Raw genomic sequence first — 17224 nt, 5'->3', positions numbered from 1 at the left:
AATCAAACAGTAAGCAATACATAAAGAACCAAACCTGAATAAAACAACCCGTATTACAAAGTAGAACTTCAAACGAGGACGGACATTAGAACGAGAAGTAAAAGATTCAAGAGAAATGAATCGAGAGCCTTTTATAGAGCGCCCAATTCCACAGCCACCGTACTTGCCTTAGATCTCGAAACTTCACGCCCAAGAATAACTCAAACCGAAGTGAGAGGCGGAACGGCGGAGGGTGGTGGGGGTGGTTTTAGTGTGTGGTGGAGCCGTCGATGACGGCGGCTGTGGAGGAGAGGCGGTGTTGACGCATTGGCGTTTCTTCGAAGAAGGAATCGTCGTCGGAGTCGGTGGTATTTGTCGGAGTCGGATTCGACGAGCTGAATGGGGGCATCGGTGGGAAGATCGGCGTCGGAGGGTGAGGTAGCGCTCTGGAGGTGGCTCTGGTTTTGAAGGAGCGTGATTGAGGAAGGAGCGTTATATTGAGGGTATAAAAGTCAATATGCAAATAATCGAGCCTATACAGGTTTGGAAAAATATTTCAGGGTTGGATTCAAACCGAACCTAAAAAACTAGGACGGCCTCTAATTTTCTATTATTATTTCTACCAACCGGGTGAGCAGGAAAGCATGACCGCTGTACGTACGTGTTGTCTTCGCCAAATTCAGTCCTGCTTTTGTTGGGCCCTGTCTTCGTTTTCTTTCTTCTGTTTCTTCAACCCTTACAATGCATGTGCAATATTCAAGTTCGTTTTGCATAATTGTGATTAAGAAAATTTTGAAAAGCCGATTAATTATTACACAGGTAACCATTACAGGTAGAGGCTAACTTATATTGGTGATGGACACCTGCCAACTCACCACCGGTATAAGCAAAACGGGAAAAAAAAAAAAAGAAAAAGACAAAAAGAACATGCTAGCAGAAGATTTTGTATTCTAAAATGATACAAACTCAACGAAAAAGCAAGTGGTGATCACTCTCTCTCTCTCTCTCTCTCTCTCTCTCTCTCTCTCTCTCTCTCTCTCTCTCATGGAAAGCAAGAGAAGTGCTTCATAAATTATTCTATCTACTAAGTTCATCAAGTTTCCAATGACTTCCTCGGATCTTCCCCAAGATAAAAATAAAAATAAATGTAAATCACAAAAAAGTGTGGCTAATCACTAAAAATCACAAGAACAAAAGGGAGACAAACAAATTAGACAGATTATCAACAAGGAGACAAGGACAAATATATTATTAAGAGAGATTAGTACACTCAGTCCTCCATTTTCCATCTTTCGATCACAACCTTAAACTGTTTATCCCTTCTCCTCACCTGTAAAACCAAAGGGTTCACCAACAGTAAGAGAGAGAAACCCAAACTTAAAACACATCCTTCCAAAAGAAAAGAAACCAGGGCTACATGCAGCGCCAAAAACAAGATTAGCAAGGAAAGAGGAAAACAGGACAAAAGCAGAAATAAAGGAGAAGAGAATATGACAAAGAGAAGGGTTGGGAATAGCTTCTGTAGGTGCCATAATGGAACCCCCCTAGATGTGCAATGATCATGTTGTGGTCTGAAGTAACCGTACAAATGGAGTTCGGTTTCATGTTAAATGCCAAAATGAGGTCTTATGTAATGGTGGTGTGTCCGAGCCAGATCCCGGTTTCCCAAAGAAACCTCAATCCTCAATTTCAAGTTTGACACATCTTCAAGTAGCAGTTCTGAGTTTGGGTAGGAAAGATGTGAACATTTATTAAACCTCAGGGGAGGTAAGTGCAATTTCAGAAATGTGAGGGGAGGTGTCTTTCATTGTGAGAAACCTCAGGGGTGGTAAGTGTTTTCCACAAAAAGTGCAAAAAACCAAATTAGCCAATATTGAGGGCGTGCCAGGACCAAACGACAATCCAAACTCGATATCAAGACCTGACTGCCTGAATCTAACTTCTTTTTAGTGATCGTGCTTGGACTAAGGGGTAAGGCCTTGAGATGGTTCGTTGTTTGCCATTACTGGATAAGGTCTTAAAATTTTCTAACCGTTGTTAGAAAATGGAAAGAAAGATAAAACAAAGCTGAATTCGGATCAAACGAACTCCATTAACAATTTAAGGAAGTTTGGGTACAAGGAATACGATAAAAAGCTTAAACTACTTTGAAGTGAGTACAAGCAGTGTTTGAAAATAAAAGGAATGAAAATGTAGTTGCATAAGCCGTGGGCTCTTGAGGGTGTGGACCTTTGCTAAGGTCTTTCCTCCAGGTATTTATAGGCAGGCAGCCACCCCTGGCTTTGAGCAGCTTCCAAAACCTCCAATTCATGCGTGCCACCTGCCCCTCTCTTGCTTCTTACTCCAAGACTCCAGCTATCGGTCCTGCTTGAGGCCTAAAACAAGCCCTTTTCAGGCCTAGTCTTCGTCCAAAGGAAGATCCTGGGGTTTTCCAAGGCTAAAGGCCGAAACCTTTTCTGCAAATTAGCAGACTTTTCAACTACTTTCCCGGTTTTTGGGGCCTTCAAAGGCTCCGGATTGGTCCCCTGAGGGAGGAGCTTAAAAAAAAAAGGAATTTTCGGGACTTGGTCCATCTTTCCCGTGCAACAAAGGCCAGAAAAGGGGCTAAGACCAGCTGCTTGTGAGCAGCTTCAACACGTTTCTCCCTTCCAATCGGCCATTTAATTGAAGGCCGACTTTGGAACTTGAGCCACGTTTCTCCCTTCCAATCGGCCATTTAATTGAAGGCCGACTTTGGAACTTGAGCCACGGGACCCATTCTTACTCAAGCAAGCATCTTCTTGAGCCTTAAGCTTTCACTCTTCTAAAGGCTTCTCTAAAGATCTAGACTAAGGGATCCTGGGCCCGGGGCCCCCCCAACGCTGGGCCTTGGGGATGCATAGGGCCCGTAGTGACCTCTTCGCGAAGCCCAATCCATGAAGCAATTTCAGGCCTTTAATTGATTTGGACCTCCCTATCAAGGTGACCCAAACGAAGGCTGGGTGGCGTCAGTTCAGGCTTGGGCTCTGCTAAGAGGGTTCAGCCGTAAACAACTTTCCTTAATTTTGGGGCATGAATCTAGGACACGCTCTACATCACGAACGGCCAAACATCGCCTCGTGTTGCTTTTTAAGTTGGACGAACGCCCCTTTTATTGTCGTCATCAATTTTAACACCTTTTTTGGCGTTTAACCCAGTCATCATAATTTTGGCCAAAATTGGGTGTAAACAGTAAGTTAAATTTACCCTTATAAGATTGTTTTTTGAAAGAAGAAAAAAATACTTCGGAACCAATCCACGGGTCTTCTATTGACTCCTAATTGGATAAAGGACGTACTTTATGTATCCCCTAAAATGAAGATGGTTTCCGTCACTAATCCAAATCAACAAAAATAAAACCAAAGGTCATACAATGAGGACTAATGACAAACTTGAGCTAATTACTTACCTCAACCAGTGGCTTTTTCCCTTGAAGTAACAAATCTACGCTCCTATCTGTCTGCAAAAAGCAAACAAAAAACTAGATATTTCGCAGACTGCATTGATTATTCAGAAAAGAAAAAGACATCTTGTAGTCCCCTGCCACCAAAAAATGTCCATATTCGAAAAATAATGAAAGCAAATAATTCACAGAATTCATAAGTTCTAGAGCTGTCCCAATCCTTTCCCGACAAATCCTATTTAAAAGCATCTTCATGGGGATTACTATGGCGAGAAACCAAGACAATCAACAAATCCTAGCGTTCTAAAATCTTTTTTTCAGAAAGGTAGCCACTAATAGGAAAAGAGCTTTCTCAAAGTTTGCTTCCCCGAGTTGTATAAGATTATACAAATTCCACATAGAAACAAGAATAATACCAAGATGCAAGGTGTTAAACAAAACATGGGAGGCTGAGTAAGCCTAGATCTAATAAATGATTGCAGAAAAGGAGGTTGTGGAATGAATGGAAACTATTACGCGTTGGATATTGTCTGGTCTCACCCAGAAAACATGATCATTGGCTTAATTGTCTGCTTGGTTCCAGTCCAGACTGCTGTCATGGTCTCATGCATACATGTCTTACCTCGGTGGTATTTCAGGTTACAGAAATTAAATGAAGAGGACATTGCCTACCCATTGCGGGTTTTTTTTCTCTCGTATTTCTGTCTATTTGAGAGTGTACTTGATATGATTTGAAGGATGATATTCAGCTTGGTTCTCTATCGTTCCATGACCCGCTATTTATTAGCTCCAGTTGTCTAAAATGGGAGTAATTATGCACAATGTGCAAAGGGCTGTTGAGTTTCTTGACTAGGGATGGATCAGTACTATAACTTGATTGAGGATCCACCTTCTGGTAAAGATCCCAAGTACACAGATTGGAAAGCTGAGAACGCCCTGTTTTATTTAATTAATAAGCTGAGGAATGCAGATTATTTTTACCATCGGATGAGGAGATAATCTGGATTCTGGAAACAGGTAACTTATCCAATGGGGAGGTGGGATTAGTTTATACCCATATTTACTCCCCCATATAGCGAATAAGCCTTTGTACCGGGATTTTGCATTTTAGGGATAGGACGACAAGTGCAGACCCTAAATACGTCTTACCCATTGACAAGCACGCACTATTAAAATAAGCAGAACTCTAGCAACCTATAAAGAATCAGAAATCACATAACTCGGTCCATTTATGTAAGTAAAACGATTAGATTTCTGAGGGAATAATCTCCATAGATTGATGTACTTAATAATATCAAGCTAGCCTCGAGTATATATGTAGAACCAAAAACAAAACAAATATCAACTTTCTGATTAGCTTTAACACCATAGGCACAAAAACAGATCAAAAGTTGAACAATATACCCGATGAGTAACCCAGTAGTGTCTTTTCCTCATTTCAACACAAAATGGAAATGTCGGAGGAGCTTTCCTCTCGAGAATGGTTTTCCTACACTTTCTGGTTCGGGCTTTCTGATCCCCTAGAATGACAGTTTCCACTCCCCCAATCTGCACCATAGTCTGTAGTCAAGGAATTGGTAATGCTAATGCATAACAATTCAAAGATTCAGAACTAGTTCCTTCTTTTATTTCATTTACTTTTCATATGTAAAAGTTTCAGGCTTTCAGCCAAGTAGAAACTATAAGAACCATATCGGAAAGGACACTAAGATTATAGAGTAAGTTTCTAAACACAAAATGAAACAACGAAGAATTCTTTGCTCCTGAGAATGTCTATTGATGATAATCATGATATGCGATTTCAGTAGGAGAAAGTGAGAGCAAGCCACTGTGTCAATATAATGAGCAGTATTTTCATTTTTCCTATCCATCACTACAATATTTCCATGGGTAAATTATAGTTAACCCCCTCAAACTATGTCTCGCAGACATTTTACCCCCTCAAACTTTTATTTTTGACACTTAACCACCTCTAACTAATGGAAATGCTACTTCTGTTTTCTATCTGTTATGAATTGGATGGAAAATGCTACTTCGTTTGCCATCTGTCTTCAATCCCAGTTCCAGGACAAACCCCCCACCCTCTCTCTCTCTCTCTCTCTCTCTCTCTCACACACACGTGCGCGCGCACACACTAGACCAAAGGAAGCAGGGCATAAACAGAGATGGAGGATGACTGGATCTTCAAGCGGTGGTCGGAGGCTGCGCCGCCGCTGACACCACCACAACCGCTTCTTGCAGCCAAGACACCCACCTTTCATCTAGCTTTCAATCACAATAAGACCAATTTCAATTGTTCTCAGATCTATTTGAACAAATATGCAGTCAGAGCAACGAAGATCTACATTATTTATTCAGACCCTTCTTCCCCCAAATCACAACGAATTTCCCCTTCTCGCCCCTCTCTGTTCTTGGCGGATTACAAGATCTATCAACAACACCAACATTAATACCACTACATCGTAGGCAAGGCAACAACCACCACAACTGAAACAAGAAAAACCGAAGCAAAATCAGTTTTCTGTTGTTGGAACAATCGGCAGTCCTAATTCTACTGGGCACACTTCAGCCTCAAGGTCTAAAAGAAGGTAAAATCATTTTGATTTTTTGGGCTTCTAAATGTCCTTTTTGGATGATAAAAGAGGAAAAGACGAAAGTGTATAATGAGATGAACGGATTGTACCTAACCAGAACGGGTTGGTGAAGCTAGTGACCAGAACGGGGCGTTTTACGATGACATCTTGACGAAAGGAGAAAACCAGCCCAAAAGTGGGATAGAAGGGTTAGGGTTTGAGAAGATTGTTGTGGGCAGTGATGCAGACGTAGGTGTTGGGTTTAGGGTTTGACAAGGTTACGTTTAAGAAGGGCGGATGAAAAGATTGTTGTGGGCAGTGATGGCGGATGTAGGTGTTGGGTTTAGGGTTGACAATGTTACGTTTAAGAAGGGCACACCCATATTGCTTCTCCATACGCTCCCTCGTCTTCGATCTGCAACAACACACACACACATAGGTACTGTGTGTGTGTCTGTGTGAGAGAGAGAGAGAGAGAGAGAGAGAGAGAGAGAGAGAGAGAGAGAGGGGTACCAATACCATGATGGCTGGTGCCGGAGCCTTCGACTGTCGCTGGAGCAGTCGTGCCGGAGCTTCAGATCGGTTCGTGTCGGAGTAGCAAAGACACCTGTGCAGGTGCAGGTCTGGTTCGTGCCGGGTAAGCATTTTACAAAAGAGGGCAAAACAGTAATTTACATCATCTCCGTTACGGAAGTCAGCTGGTTATGCATTTCCATTAGTTAAAGTTGGTTAAATGCCAAAAATAAAAGTTTGAGGGGGTAAAGTGTCCGCAAGGCATAGTTTGAGGGGGTTAACTATAATTTACCCTATTTCCATTAATTGATTTGCACATTTAAAGCTTATCAAAGAAGAAAACCATGCATAAGCAATCAATTTACCAAATTAGAAAGGGAAAACCTCAAACACTTGCGTTGTCATAGTTGTGTTTGAAATTTTTACAACAGCAAATCACACGTTTTTTCTTTACATTCGATTGTCAAGAGCACATCCATGTTTGTTTATGTTTCTAGTAATGGCGCTGCAAATCATCTTTCAAAATGTGGTTTTGGTTACAAAGTGTTTTAAACCACAACATGGTCCCACATCGCTTGGCTATGCAATGGGTGATCAATTATGCCTTGTTTGGATGCTAATTTGAAAAAAAAAAATTCCAACTCAAAAAACACTTATTACCCCTACTTTCAATCATTTCTCTCCCCGCTCATTACCCTTATTCCAATCATTATTCTCATTTCTCTCTCTCCAATTATTACCCTAATTTCTCTCTCTACTCATTACCCAAAAAATCAAACTAAAAAATTCTAAAAAATCCATCCAAACAAGCATTAATATAATACTGGGACCTCTCCACCTAATAGCTTTAAGCTTTTGGGTTGGATAAAAAGATTTGTTCAAGATTCAACGCTAGAAACGGATTATCAAAGGCTCACTTAGGGATTAAGAATAACTAGCCGTCACATGAAGAGATTGTTATGGAGATCAACTAACCAAGTCACATAGTGTAGGATTCTCTACTATATTCTTCAGCCTCTCTCCATGGGCAGTACCAACAAGCATGACTCCTCTCTCAGCAATGGAACGACAAGCATTCACATCAGCTTCAGTGCCAATCTCATCAACAATAATCACCTCAGGCATGTGATTTTCCACTGCCTCAATCATGACTCTATGCTGCATCAAGGGCTCCGAGACGTGCAATCTTCTTGCACCTCCTATTGCTGGGTGCGGAACATCTCCGCCACCTCCAATTTCATTGCTAGTATCCACAATGACCTGTCAAAATTGCAGGAAAATTCATTCATTGCCGTAAGCCTTAGAAGACAAAAACATATGTAAGAGAGAGGGCGGGGAAGGAAGGAATGCAATTCCTATAACCTCAGCATACCACTCTCTTCTGAATCTCCTCTGACAATACGCGAGCAATTTCTCGCATAACAGTAGTCTTACCTACGCCAGGCCTGTAAAGTTCAAACAACAGTGATTTAAAAAGTAAAGCAAATAGCTGCCTAGTCACTATGGTAGTACCAACAACAAATCAAAAATCATTATGTAGCCAAACTTGAATGCAAAGTTCAACTCCTAAGGACGAATCACAATCATCTAGTCTAAGTTGTTGGAAATGAGCTTTCAAAGAAAAGTACAGATAAAAATGTCCTATAATAAATGCAAAACAAGGAGGTTTTCATTGTTTTTTGGTACAACAGAGATCTTAGCGTGGGGAATGGGATCTTTCTATGGCAAGACTTGAACCATTGAACTCATAGTCAGGAACAGGAGTCCGGCCAACTGGACTTTTACAATCATTTAGAACAGCGACAAGCAATTGATCCAACTCAAATTTATCACGACTAAGCTTTGGAAATCTAGCATCAACATCAATTTTAAAAAGTGTTTATACAAAAAATTTGAGCAATTGCAAAATATAGAGGGTTGTGCTTGAACTTAGAAGGATTATGTAACGGTTAACAAAGTTTTCTGCTTTCGACTTGTCAAGTTCGCATTATGACGGTACCATAATCTTATTGTAACCTAATATTGAAGTACCAAATCCAGTCAACCCCCTCGTGAGTTTAGCCATTTTGCACTTCACCTCCCAAAGGTACACACTTCTGTTAGAACTTTCATTGATATGTAATATTGATTGTTGGGCAAAGTACGGATTACCTCCCTATGGTTTGGCACTTTGGCAGATGACCTCCCTGAGTTTTAATAATGATCAAATCGCCTCCCTATGGTTTTGAAGTAAAGTGCAACGGTTAGGTTTTCCATCCAAATTAAAAGTGTGTGTTGGCTACGCACCTATATAGTGCGTCTGTTGACTAACAAAAAGATTTTCCTCCCCAAATGATAACTTTTTTCTGCCCTTAATGCCCCTCCCATACCTTTCCTCCCCAAATGATACATTTTGCCATTGATTATTGTTCCGCTATTGCTTCTCTCTATGGCTCTACCTTTCCTCTCCTCCTTCCTCGATCTCTCTTTTCCTTTCCCATCCTTCTTCCTCGTACCAAACCTAACCCAGTAGTTGCCGCCATATCTCTCTCTCTCTCTCTCTCTCTCTCTCTCTCTCACACACACACACACACACACGCACACACAAGACCAGTCAACCAAAACCCATTTCTTCTTCAATTTTTGTTAGATCAGAGCTATCCACAAAAGTTCTGAGCTTCCCTTGTTCCAAAATAAACCTCCCTACTGTAATCTTACCCAATGTCTCATAAATAGTAGATTCTCATTGTTCAAGTACTCTATAAGGACCTTGACAGAGAAAAAGAGGAGATAGTTAAATGAGCTCTGGACCAGCCATTTAGCAAATCTGGGTATGCTCTGTGCTGTATACGAGAGAGGAAGGGGTGAATTTGTGCAAATTAGGCAATGGGCTAGGGTGATCAACGGAGAAAAGAGTAGTGTCACTGATGGAAGTGTGGTAGGAATATTCAAAGTCCATTATTCTGACCTTTTTTTTTATTTTTTCGCTAAACACTTAGATACATATATATACACCAAAACAAATAACAGGGGCATTGTTTTAAAAAAAACAAAGCAAAACCAAAGGTACATGTACAGTAGTTGTGAACACGTAAAAACAGAGGCATGGTACATATTCTTGTGGTTATGAAATTGCTTTTGGGTAAGATCAAATGTTGATTGAGATTTAGTTAATTGTGAAAATAAAAATAGAAAAATAAAAATGAATTAGACTCACATAATTGGACAAAATATTAGAATTTTATTTGCCAATTTAACATTTCCTACGCAAGGAAAGAGAGAATAGAGAGATATAGAGGTAACTTATCCTAGAAAAGTACAAGGGTACTAGAGTCATTTGCTATTTTCTGTTAACGGGGTTAGTGTTGCACTTTACTCCGAAGCCATAGGGAGGTGATTTGGTCATTAGTAAAACTCAGGGAGGTCATCTGCCAAAAGGCCAAATCATAGGGAGGTAATCCGTACTTTGCCCTTGATTGTTATCCAAAACATAATCCTAGCATGCCTTTATATAGGCTACAAGACTTGGTGACAAAGAAACCTCAACTAAGTAGGAAACTTGCATAATAAAGAAACCTAAACCAACTAAGAAATATGAATAGTAGACCCTACAGAATATGGTAACACAATATTTCCTAATATTATATTAACATCCCCCTCAAACTCAAGTAGGTGTACCAACTTCAGTTTGAAAAAGCCAAGAAAAACCAGAAGCAACCAAGCCAAGCCAAGAGAAACTAGAAACAACCAAGCTAAGAGAAGCCGGGAGCCAGGAAACAGCCAGGAGAAACAACCAAGAGAAGCCAGGAAGAAAACTAGGAAAATCAAAAATAGCCATAAGCGACAAAAGCCACGACAATAGAGATTCAAGGTGAAATCCGAGTGCCTGGCAGACGGTAACGAGGCTTAGGCCGCCTGCCGGAAAGCGAGTATCCCACAGGACCTAGATCTTAGGGCTTTGATTCCATGTTAAAGCATCCAACTCAATACTAATTGGCAATGAGTGGAGAGACCACCCAAGCTCATATACTAGTTTTGGAGGAGATAATTACCAAATGTGGAACAAACTCCAACACTCCGCCGCACGTGCGATCCCCGACTTGCACATGGAGATGTAAACAACGGATCCATAACACATGGATCACAACAAACAATGGTGCACTTATGGCACAAACATAGGGGAATAAATTCTCCGAAACCCTAGCTCTGATACCATGTTAAAGCTTTCATTGATATGTAATAGGGATTGTTGTCTAAAACATAACCCTAGCATGCTTTTATATAGGCTACAAGAGTTGGTGACAAAGAAACCTCAACCAACTAGGAAACTTGCATAATAAAGAAACCTAAACCAACTAGGAAATATGAATAGTAGAACCTACAAAATATGGTTTCCTAATATTATGGTAATAACTTCCACCCAAATTAACAGGAAGTATAGCTCATATTTTAATGGTTGGCATGAAATAAAAATTAAGCTCGAAAGGAATTACAATTAACAAGACACCAATGATCTTCTCCTCATCGTCTTCCAAGAAAACAAACTTGATAACACCGGTACCCCAACCTCAACCACCTTTGTGATCCCTTTCCCTCCCCTAGCCTCCGTTGCCACAATGGTTGAATGACACTTTCACTCTGAAGAGACATGCTATATTAACCTCTTACCATAGAGAATAGATACCTTTCTCCAAAGGTATCAGCTCAGATCTCCAAGGCAACCATCATAAAAAATATCTAAAACTTGCACAATGAGTGCTTAAGTGTCTATTTTCTCTAGTTATTCTATTCAATTACCTAACACATATATAAGTACATTTAGTAGCTTTCACTTAACATTTGTTCCTCTTTCAATTGTTATCAAGTGCCTATGTACATGCAAAGTTTTAATTCGTTATCATAGGATAAGTTTTATGATGTATCGTGAAATTGCAAAAAGTGAGGAGACAATGGTGTAAGCATATAAAGACTACCATCATATACTTGATGTATGAAGATCCATCACGCAAAAGTGACCAAACATGAAACACCTATATACATGCTTCATTCCTATGGTGCACGCTAGATTTCACTTTCATAGGAAGCTCCCCCAATGCTCCCTTCAATTGCCTGCAGGCTATGTTTGCATGCTTACCTTCCAACAAACAGGATGCTTTTTCCATATTGAAGCAGATCTTGAACCATGTCGATGTGACCCCTAATGGCCCTGCCAACTCGACAAGTCAAACCAACTACCTTCCCCTCCCTGTTTCTTATTGCAGATATTCGATGTAAGGTACCCTCAATGCCAGCTCTGTTGTCCTTTCCAAATTCGCCAACTGCATTTTGTGCATACTCCAACTCTTTCATTGATACCTGGCTAATAGATATGAATCAATAACCAACAACCCTAGATAGAATTTGGCTTAAAGATGATTTTTTTTTTCTCTGTCAACTGCGCCTATGCTATGCTTAGAGTTTTATCTTTTTTACAGCCGGTCCCAAGCCCGGATAAAGGAGGAGGGTTGTGTCTTAGGTATCTAACAACTAGCACGTAAAAGCCCCGTTAGATCTTTATGACATGAATCCTAATATGAACATGTAAAATGATTTTTTTGTTCTTCCTCCTTTTTGTTAGTTGATTTTATATACATTTTTTGCTGTTTTTGTATTTGGTTACGCCCCCTTAATTGGCATCTCTTTTATACAAATAAGCTAACAAACTGACTTATCAAAAGTATTACTAATGACTACCAACTAACCTAATCCTTTTGATTTCTAAGCTCTGCATTATAAAATACTTTAACTTCTAGATAAGGATTCAATTCAGAAGACCAGATGGTCAATCTCAAAACCTATAATCTTTCGGGTCTAAAACGGGAAATGAAGAAAGCTAATTTATCATGCTAAACAAGTATTAAGTCTGCACAGTCCCTTAAGAATATAAACAGTTTTTGTGGTAACTTCAAAGTCCTTACCTCAGTGTCCCTCAAGTACTGCCTGCTAGATTCACCAAGGTAACATGCTTCTGGCAACTGACCCAGATCCATTATCACCTACTAACATAGCAGTGAACCAATATGATGTATCATAAACTAACGAGCGAGTAGATTTGTTGAGAGAAGAAATGTATTTGACAAAGACGTAACAAGGTCATAATTGGAACGAAGAACTTTTTGGAAGACCTCCAAATCACTGTTATGACTCTCACACCAATGACTTCATCTACAATGAACAAAAAGTAGAAATGTCTTTCAATCTATTCTGGTGTTTACGTTAAATGAAACCAGTTTGGAGTCATATGAGTCAAGTGTTAGTGAGAGAGGATACTGAAGTCCATTTGTAACTTGTACTCACACACTAAATATAAATCGACAATTGTGTTTTAAGGTTAATTTACACCTAAATACTTGCTTCCATCCCTAACAATATGGTATCACAGCAACACCTTAACCCTAACCCAAACCATCTAGACAAGCAAATGGTAAATGGGCAAGTAGAGTTGGACATCTGGAAAGCACTAACTACATTCAACACAGAATCGCTGTACAATTGGCCATTTTTCTGTGAAAAAACGTACTTTGAATTATAAGATTGCCAGCCTAAATTCAGTATAACCAATAAAGATGCAAAGGATAATCCAACAGTACAACATGAGGCCATCGCAACCATCATACCAATGGTGCAACTTCTATCATACAACAAGCACATATTTGCATAAAACTTAAGCTACCTAAGTTGACCCTGAAAACAATCCAGAGCAAGTCGGTCCAACCTAATAGAGACAGATCAAACACCACAAATACAATTGAAACAACCAAGCATGGAGGTTTCATAGTTGGATGGTTACATATCGGAATACTGCAGAACTTAATGGTCCATTTGGATAGATGTGGAATTCCAATCAAGGATTAAACATTAAGTCAGTAAGAATAGCTCAAATTGGGATGAAAATTAGCATAGGGATTTGGATATTGAGGTTAAGAGCTTTATTAGTTGATTTGAAATAACTACATAACAGGAGTGTAATACCCCATGTTTGGGGGAGTAGTTGTGAGTAATGTGATACCACATCCCACATCGGAAGTCTACATGTGTGATCTTGGGCATATAACAAACCATGTAAGATACTACTAGTACCTTTGGCTTAAGGATTTTTTGGGCCATGTGGTTTGGCTTGTGGATCAAAATCAAAGTACTGGGCCAATAGTTTGCTTGGAGTTTGTACTTGATTTGGTGATTTTAGTGCTCAACCCCTCACGAGGGTGCGAGACTATAAAGGTGGGGAGATTGTAAATTTGTAACACCCCGTCCCAAACCGAAAGTCCACAATGATGATTTTCGGTATATAACAAACCATGTGGGCTACCACTAGCAGCTTAGGCTTACGTATTTTGGGTCATGTGGTGTGGTTTGTAGATCAAAATCAAGATACTGGCTAGTGGTCTACATGGGGCGTTACAAATGGTATCAGAGTGTTCAAATTTGGGGAGGGTCGAGGAGACTCCGGTCGGTAGGGAATAGACCCGGGGGACGTTGTGGTGACTCTAGTGCTCAACCCCTCGCGAGGGCGCGAGGTCATAACAGTGGGGAGATTGTAATACCCCATGTTAGGGGGAGTAGTCTTGAGTAATGTGATACCACATCCCACATCGAAAGTCTACATAGGTGATCTTGGGCATATAACAAACCATGTAAGATACTACTAGTATCGACAACCATAGACAAAGGTTCAATTCGGCCATGTGGTGTGGCTTGTGGATCAAAATCAAGATACTAGGCCAGCGGACTGCTCGGGGCGTTACAAGGAGTGATACAATGATCCAAATAAATTGCATCTCTTCTTTCAATCCATCATTTACTTTAGTTTCACGAGCTACCTACAACCATAGACAAAGGGACAATTCGGCAAAGGGTAGCGATAGCCAGCCCCGAACCTTCAACACCTATTCCTCTTTTACCAAGTAAATTTTATCCAACTTTATGGTCATAAAAATGATGTCAATATTTGAGCATCTTCACCATATACTCTGCTTCTCTACACTATAGGGTTATTTAAGTTGTTCTTGGCCCCCTCAAAAACCAAATCCTGGGTTCTCTACCTACACCTAAGCCTCTTTTTAATTTTGTTAATTGGACGCCAAATCCATTGATTTATGATCCATAAATATCCAAATGTATCCGAAGTTTAATGCCAGTGGATCCTATTACGAAAACATTTATAGCTGACAAAAGCTGTAATATGTACCGCTAATTATGTAAATTAAGGATCATCACCTCTAATAGCTGAGCATGTCTGGACTTGTTCAAAAGATTATCATGCAAATCACGTGGAAGAATCTGCCAAATATGTCCAAAGAGGTAAACAAATTTATTTCTGCCAGAATTAAAAGAAAATTTAAACGGGAAGGAAACAGAAAAAAGTAGAAAATTTTAAGTCTGTGAATTATGAAGAGTACTTTATTGTAGGATTCTGGGATTTTGAGGTCTTCCTTGGTCCTTGTGGAAGGCCAGGGATCGAGCCCCGTCAGCGTTTGTGGTTTAGGGCTAAGGACACCATTTGGACCCTGTGGACTAACTTACTAACTACCCATAATGGACTAACTTACTAACTACCCCTTATATCGCTTGAGGAGCACCAAAGATAGGGGGAAAAAAAAGAACAAGATTTCTCTCCCTCTCTGTGTGCGCGTGCGTGTGTGCACACTGCTTTCTTGCCATAGTCATTTAAGCTAGTTCTCATCATCTTCGTGCAGAGGACACAACCTTTTTTTCCGTAACACTGAACCCAGTGATACGCAAGTGCATAATACGTACCCGGCAAATAATTTTCGGGAAAACGGAGATTGATAACAAGAACAAATAGAAAAGACAAATTCGATCGACCACTAATCTATCGAATGAATATCAAAGTAAAAGCAGTAGATTGAACACCTGAAACAATGCATTCATATCATAATCAGAGGCATTTTCAGATGAGGATGCGCGTAATTTGTTCATCAGAAGGCCACCACAGCGCCGACAAGGAGGAGGCATTTGGAGGAGACCGTAAGAGGTAATCAATTTCATGAAGCACCAGCAGATCTTCCCCTTCCTAATTGGTGATGTTGTAACAGCAGCATGAACTACTAGAAGGTGGAGAGAGCGGTTTTTCCAAGATTTCTTACACTAACCAATAATAAATCGTAATTTGGGTCTTGAATTGAAAAATAAGGGTTCACTGTTCGCCGCCCTTGTTTTCTCTAGGGCGCTGCTATTCGCAGCCCTCTATTTACTCCCATAACCCGTTAAAAATTTTCAATTATACTCGACAGTTAGTTACCGAAATTGAGATATATTTTCAGCGTCCAATTACCGAAATTTTTTTCAACAGATGTTTACCGAAAATGCATGTTCGGCAGTTGTTTACCGAAAGTTGAATATATTTTCGACATGTAGTTACCGCAATATAATCTTGTTTTCAACAGCAATTTACCAAAATGTTATTTATGATTTTCAACAATCATTTACCGAAATTTAGTGGGCTACGGGAGTAAATAGAGGGCTGCGAATAGCGGCGCCCTTTCTCTATTAGTCCATTAAATGTTTTTAAACAATTACAACATACGCCCCAAATACAAAATGTTTTACTTGCCCTTTTAATTTTTAGACACAATCAATTATCATCTTGCGGATCAAAAAAAAATTATCATCTTCTTTCTCACTTCCCTCAGTCAATTCACACCTCCTCCGTCTCTATAGCTCACCATAACCACAACCATTCGATCAAAAACACCACCGCCACTCCTCTCTCTCTCTGTATAGTCGCCATTGAATCACCACACTACGACCATTTTAAAAACAATTTTGGTAATTAACTGTCAAAAACATATAAATAATTACAACATGAGCCCCCAATACAAAATGTTTTACTTGCCCTTCTAACTTTTTAGACACAATCAATTATCATCTTCTTTCTCTCTTCCCTCAGTCAATTCACGCCTCCTCCATCTCCATAGCTCGCCATAACCACCACCACTCAATCAAAAACACCACCACACCACCGCCACTCCTCTCTCTCTCTCTCTCTCTCTCTCTCTCTCTCTCTCTCTCTCTCTCAGTATAGTCGCCATTGAATCACCATACTGCGACCATTTTGAAAACAATTTCGGTAATTAACTGTCGAAAACATATATATATTTCGGTAACTATTGAAAATACATACTCCATATAATTTGGTAATTAATTGCCGAATTCTGGTATATACTTCGGTATTAGGTTACCAAAAATTTATTCGATAATATTATATTACTGAAGATTAGAAAAGTCCTCCCTTGTTATATGGATTTCGGTAATTGACTGCCGAATATATATAAACATTTCGGTAACTAACTGTTGAAATTATTAAAATATTACGGTATTCAAATATCGAAAACATTACATTTTTTCGGACTTGAAATGCCGAAAATTTGGTTCAAAAAATTGAAAATTCTGCATCGAAAAAAACACAGTGCTTGATCGGCTTCCAAGTGGGTTTCGTTTTGAGAGAGAGAGAGAGAGAGAGTAACCTTGAAGAGAGGAGGGGAGGGAGTGGCGGTGTTCGTAGCTTTGGCGGAGGTGGCTATGGAGATTTGGTGTTTTGGGAGGAGAGGGGTATAATAGAAAGATTTGGGAAAATTAGTGGGTTATATAGAGTAAATAAAGGGAAACGGTCTTGCTATTGTCAGCCCAGTGGACTGACAATAAGCACACTAGAAGACAAGAAAAACACATGTTTATGGGTATTTTTTATATCCTGTAA

General features: G+C 39.9%; 1 protein-coding gene across 12 annotated transcripts; it reads right to left on the bottom strand.

Annotated features, from left to right (window-relative positions):
• Positions 1 to 563: 563 nt before the first annotated feature.
• On the bottom strand, positions 564 to 15642 carry LOC131311156 (uncharacterized protein ycf45). 12 transcript variants are annotated; one of them, XM_058338488.1, is made up of 10 exons: positions 15379 to 15637; positions 14722 to 14784; positions 12423 to 12500; positions 11600 to 11820; positions 7859 to 7931; positions 7462 to 7746; positions 4805 to 4948; positions 3407 to 3457; positions 1248 to 1309; positions 638 to 680 (listed from the first exon to the last, which is right to left on the bottom strand). In XM_058338488.1, the coding sequence occupies exons 1-9, from the start codon at positions 15511 to 15513 to the stop codon at positions 1250 to 1252; spliced, it is 1110 nt and encodes a 369-aa protein (XP_058194471.1). In that variant the 5' UTR covers positions 15514 to 15637; the 3' UTR covers positions 638 to 680; positions 1248 to 1249. The 12 variants fall into 12 exon arrangements, with proteins under 12 accessions (XP_058194480.1, XP_058194470.1, XP_058194481.1 ...); XM_058338497.1 differs by lacking the exon at positions 1248 to 1309 and having other exon boundaries at positions 564 to 680; positions 12423 to 12503; positions 15379 to 15640; XM_058338487.1 differs by lacking the exon at positions 1248 to 1309 and having other exon boundaries at positions 564 to 680; positions 15379 to 15639.
• Between the last annotated feature and the right edge of the window lie 1582 nt (positions 15643 to 17224).

The sequence above is a fragment of the Rhododendron vialii genome, chromosome 12a (assembly GCF_030253575.1).
Source record: "Rhododendron vialii isolate Sample 1 chromosome 12a, ASM3025357v1".
NCBI lineage: Eukaryota > Viridiplantae > Streptophyta > Magnoliopsida > Ericales > Ericaceae > Rhododendron > Rhododendron vialii.
Note: the sequence above shows the minus strand (reverse complement) of the source record. Positions and strands in the feature narration are given on the sequence as shown.

What these genes read in the sequence shown, in the direction of transcription:
- LOC131311156 (XM_058338487.1), bottom strand. Translation starts at nt 15,513, where the DNA reads ATGAAATTGATTACCTCTTACGGTCTCCTCCAAATGCCTCCTCCTTGT. An exon ending in ATATGAATGCATTGTTTCAG is followed by an intron (nt 14,785 to 15,378) that starts GTGTTCAATCTA and finishes CATATTTGGCAG; the next exon opens with ATTCTTCCACGTGATTTGCA. An exon ending in AGGAGATTCAGAAGAGAGTG is followed by an intron (nt 7,747 to 7,858) that starts GTATGCTGAGGT and finishes CAATTTTGACAG; the next exon opens with GTCATTGTGGATACTAGCAA.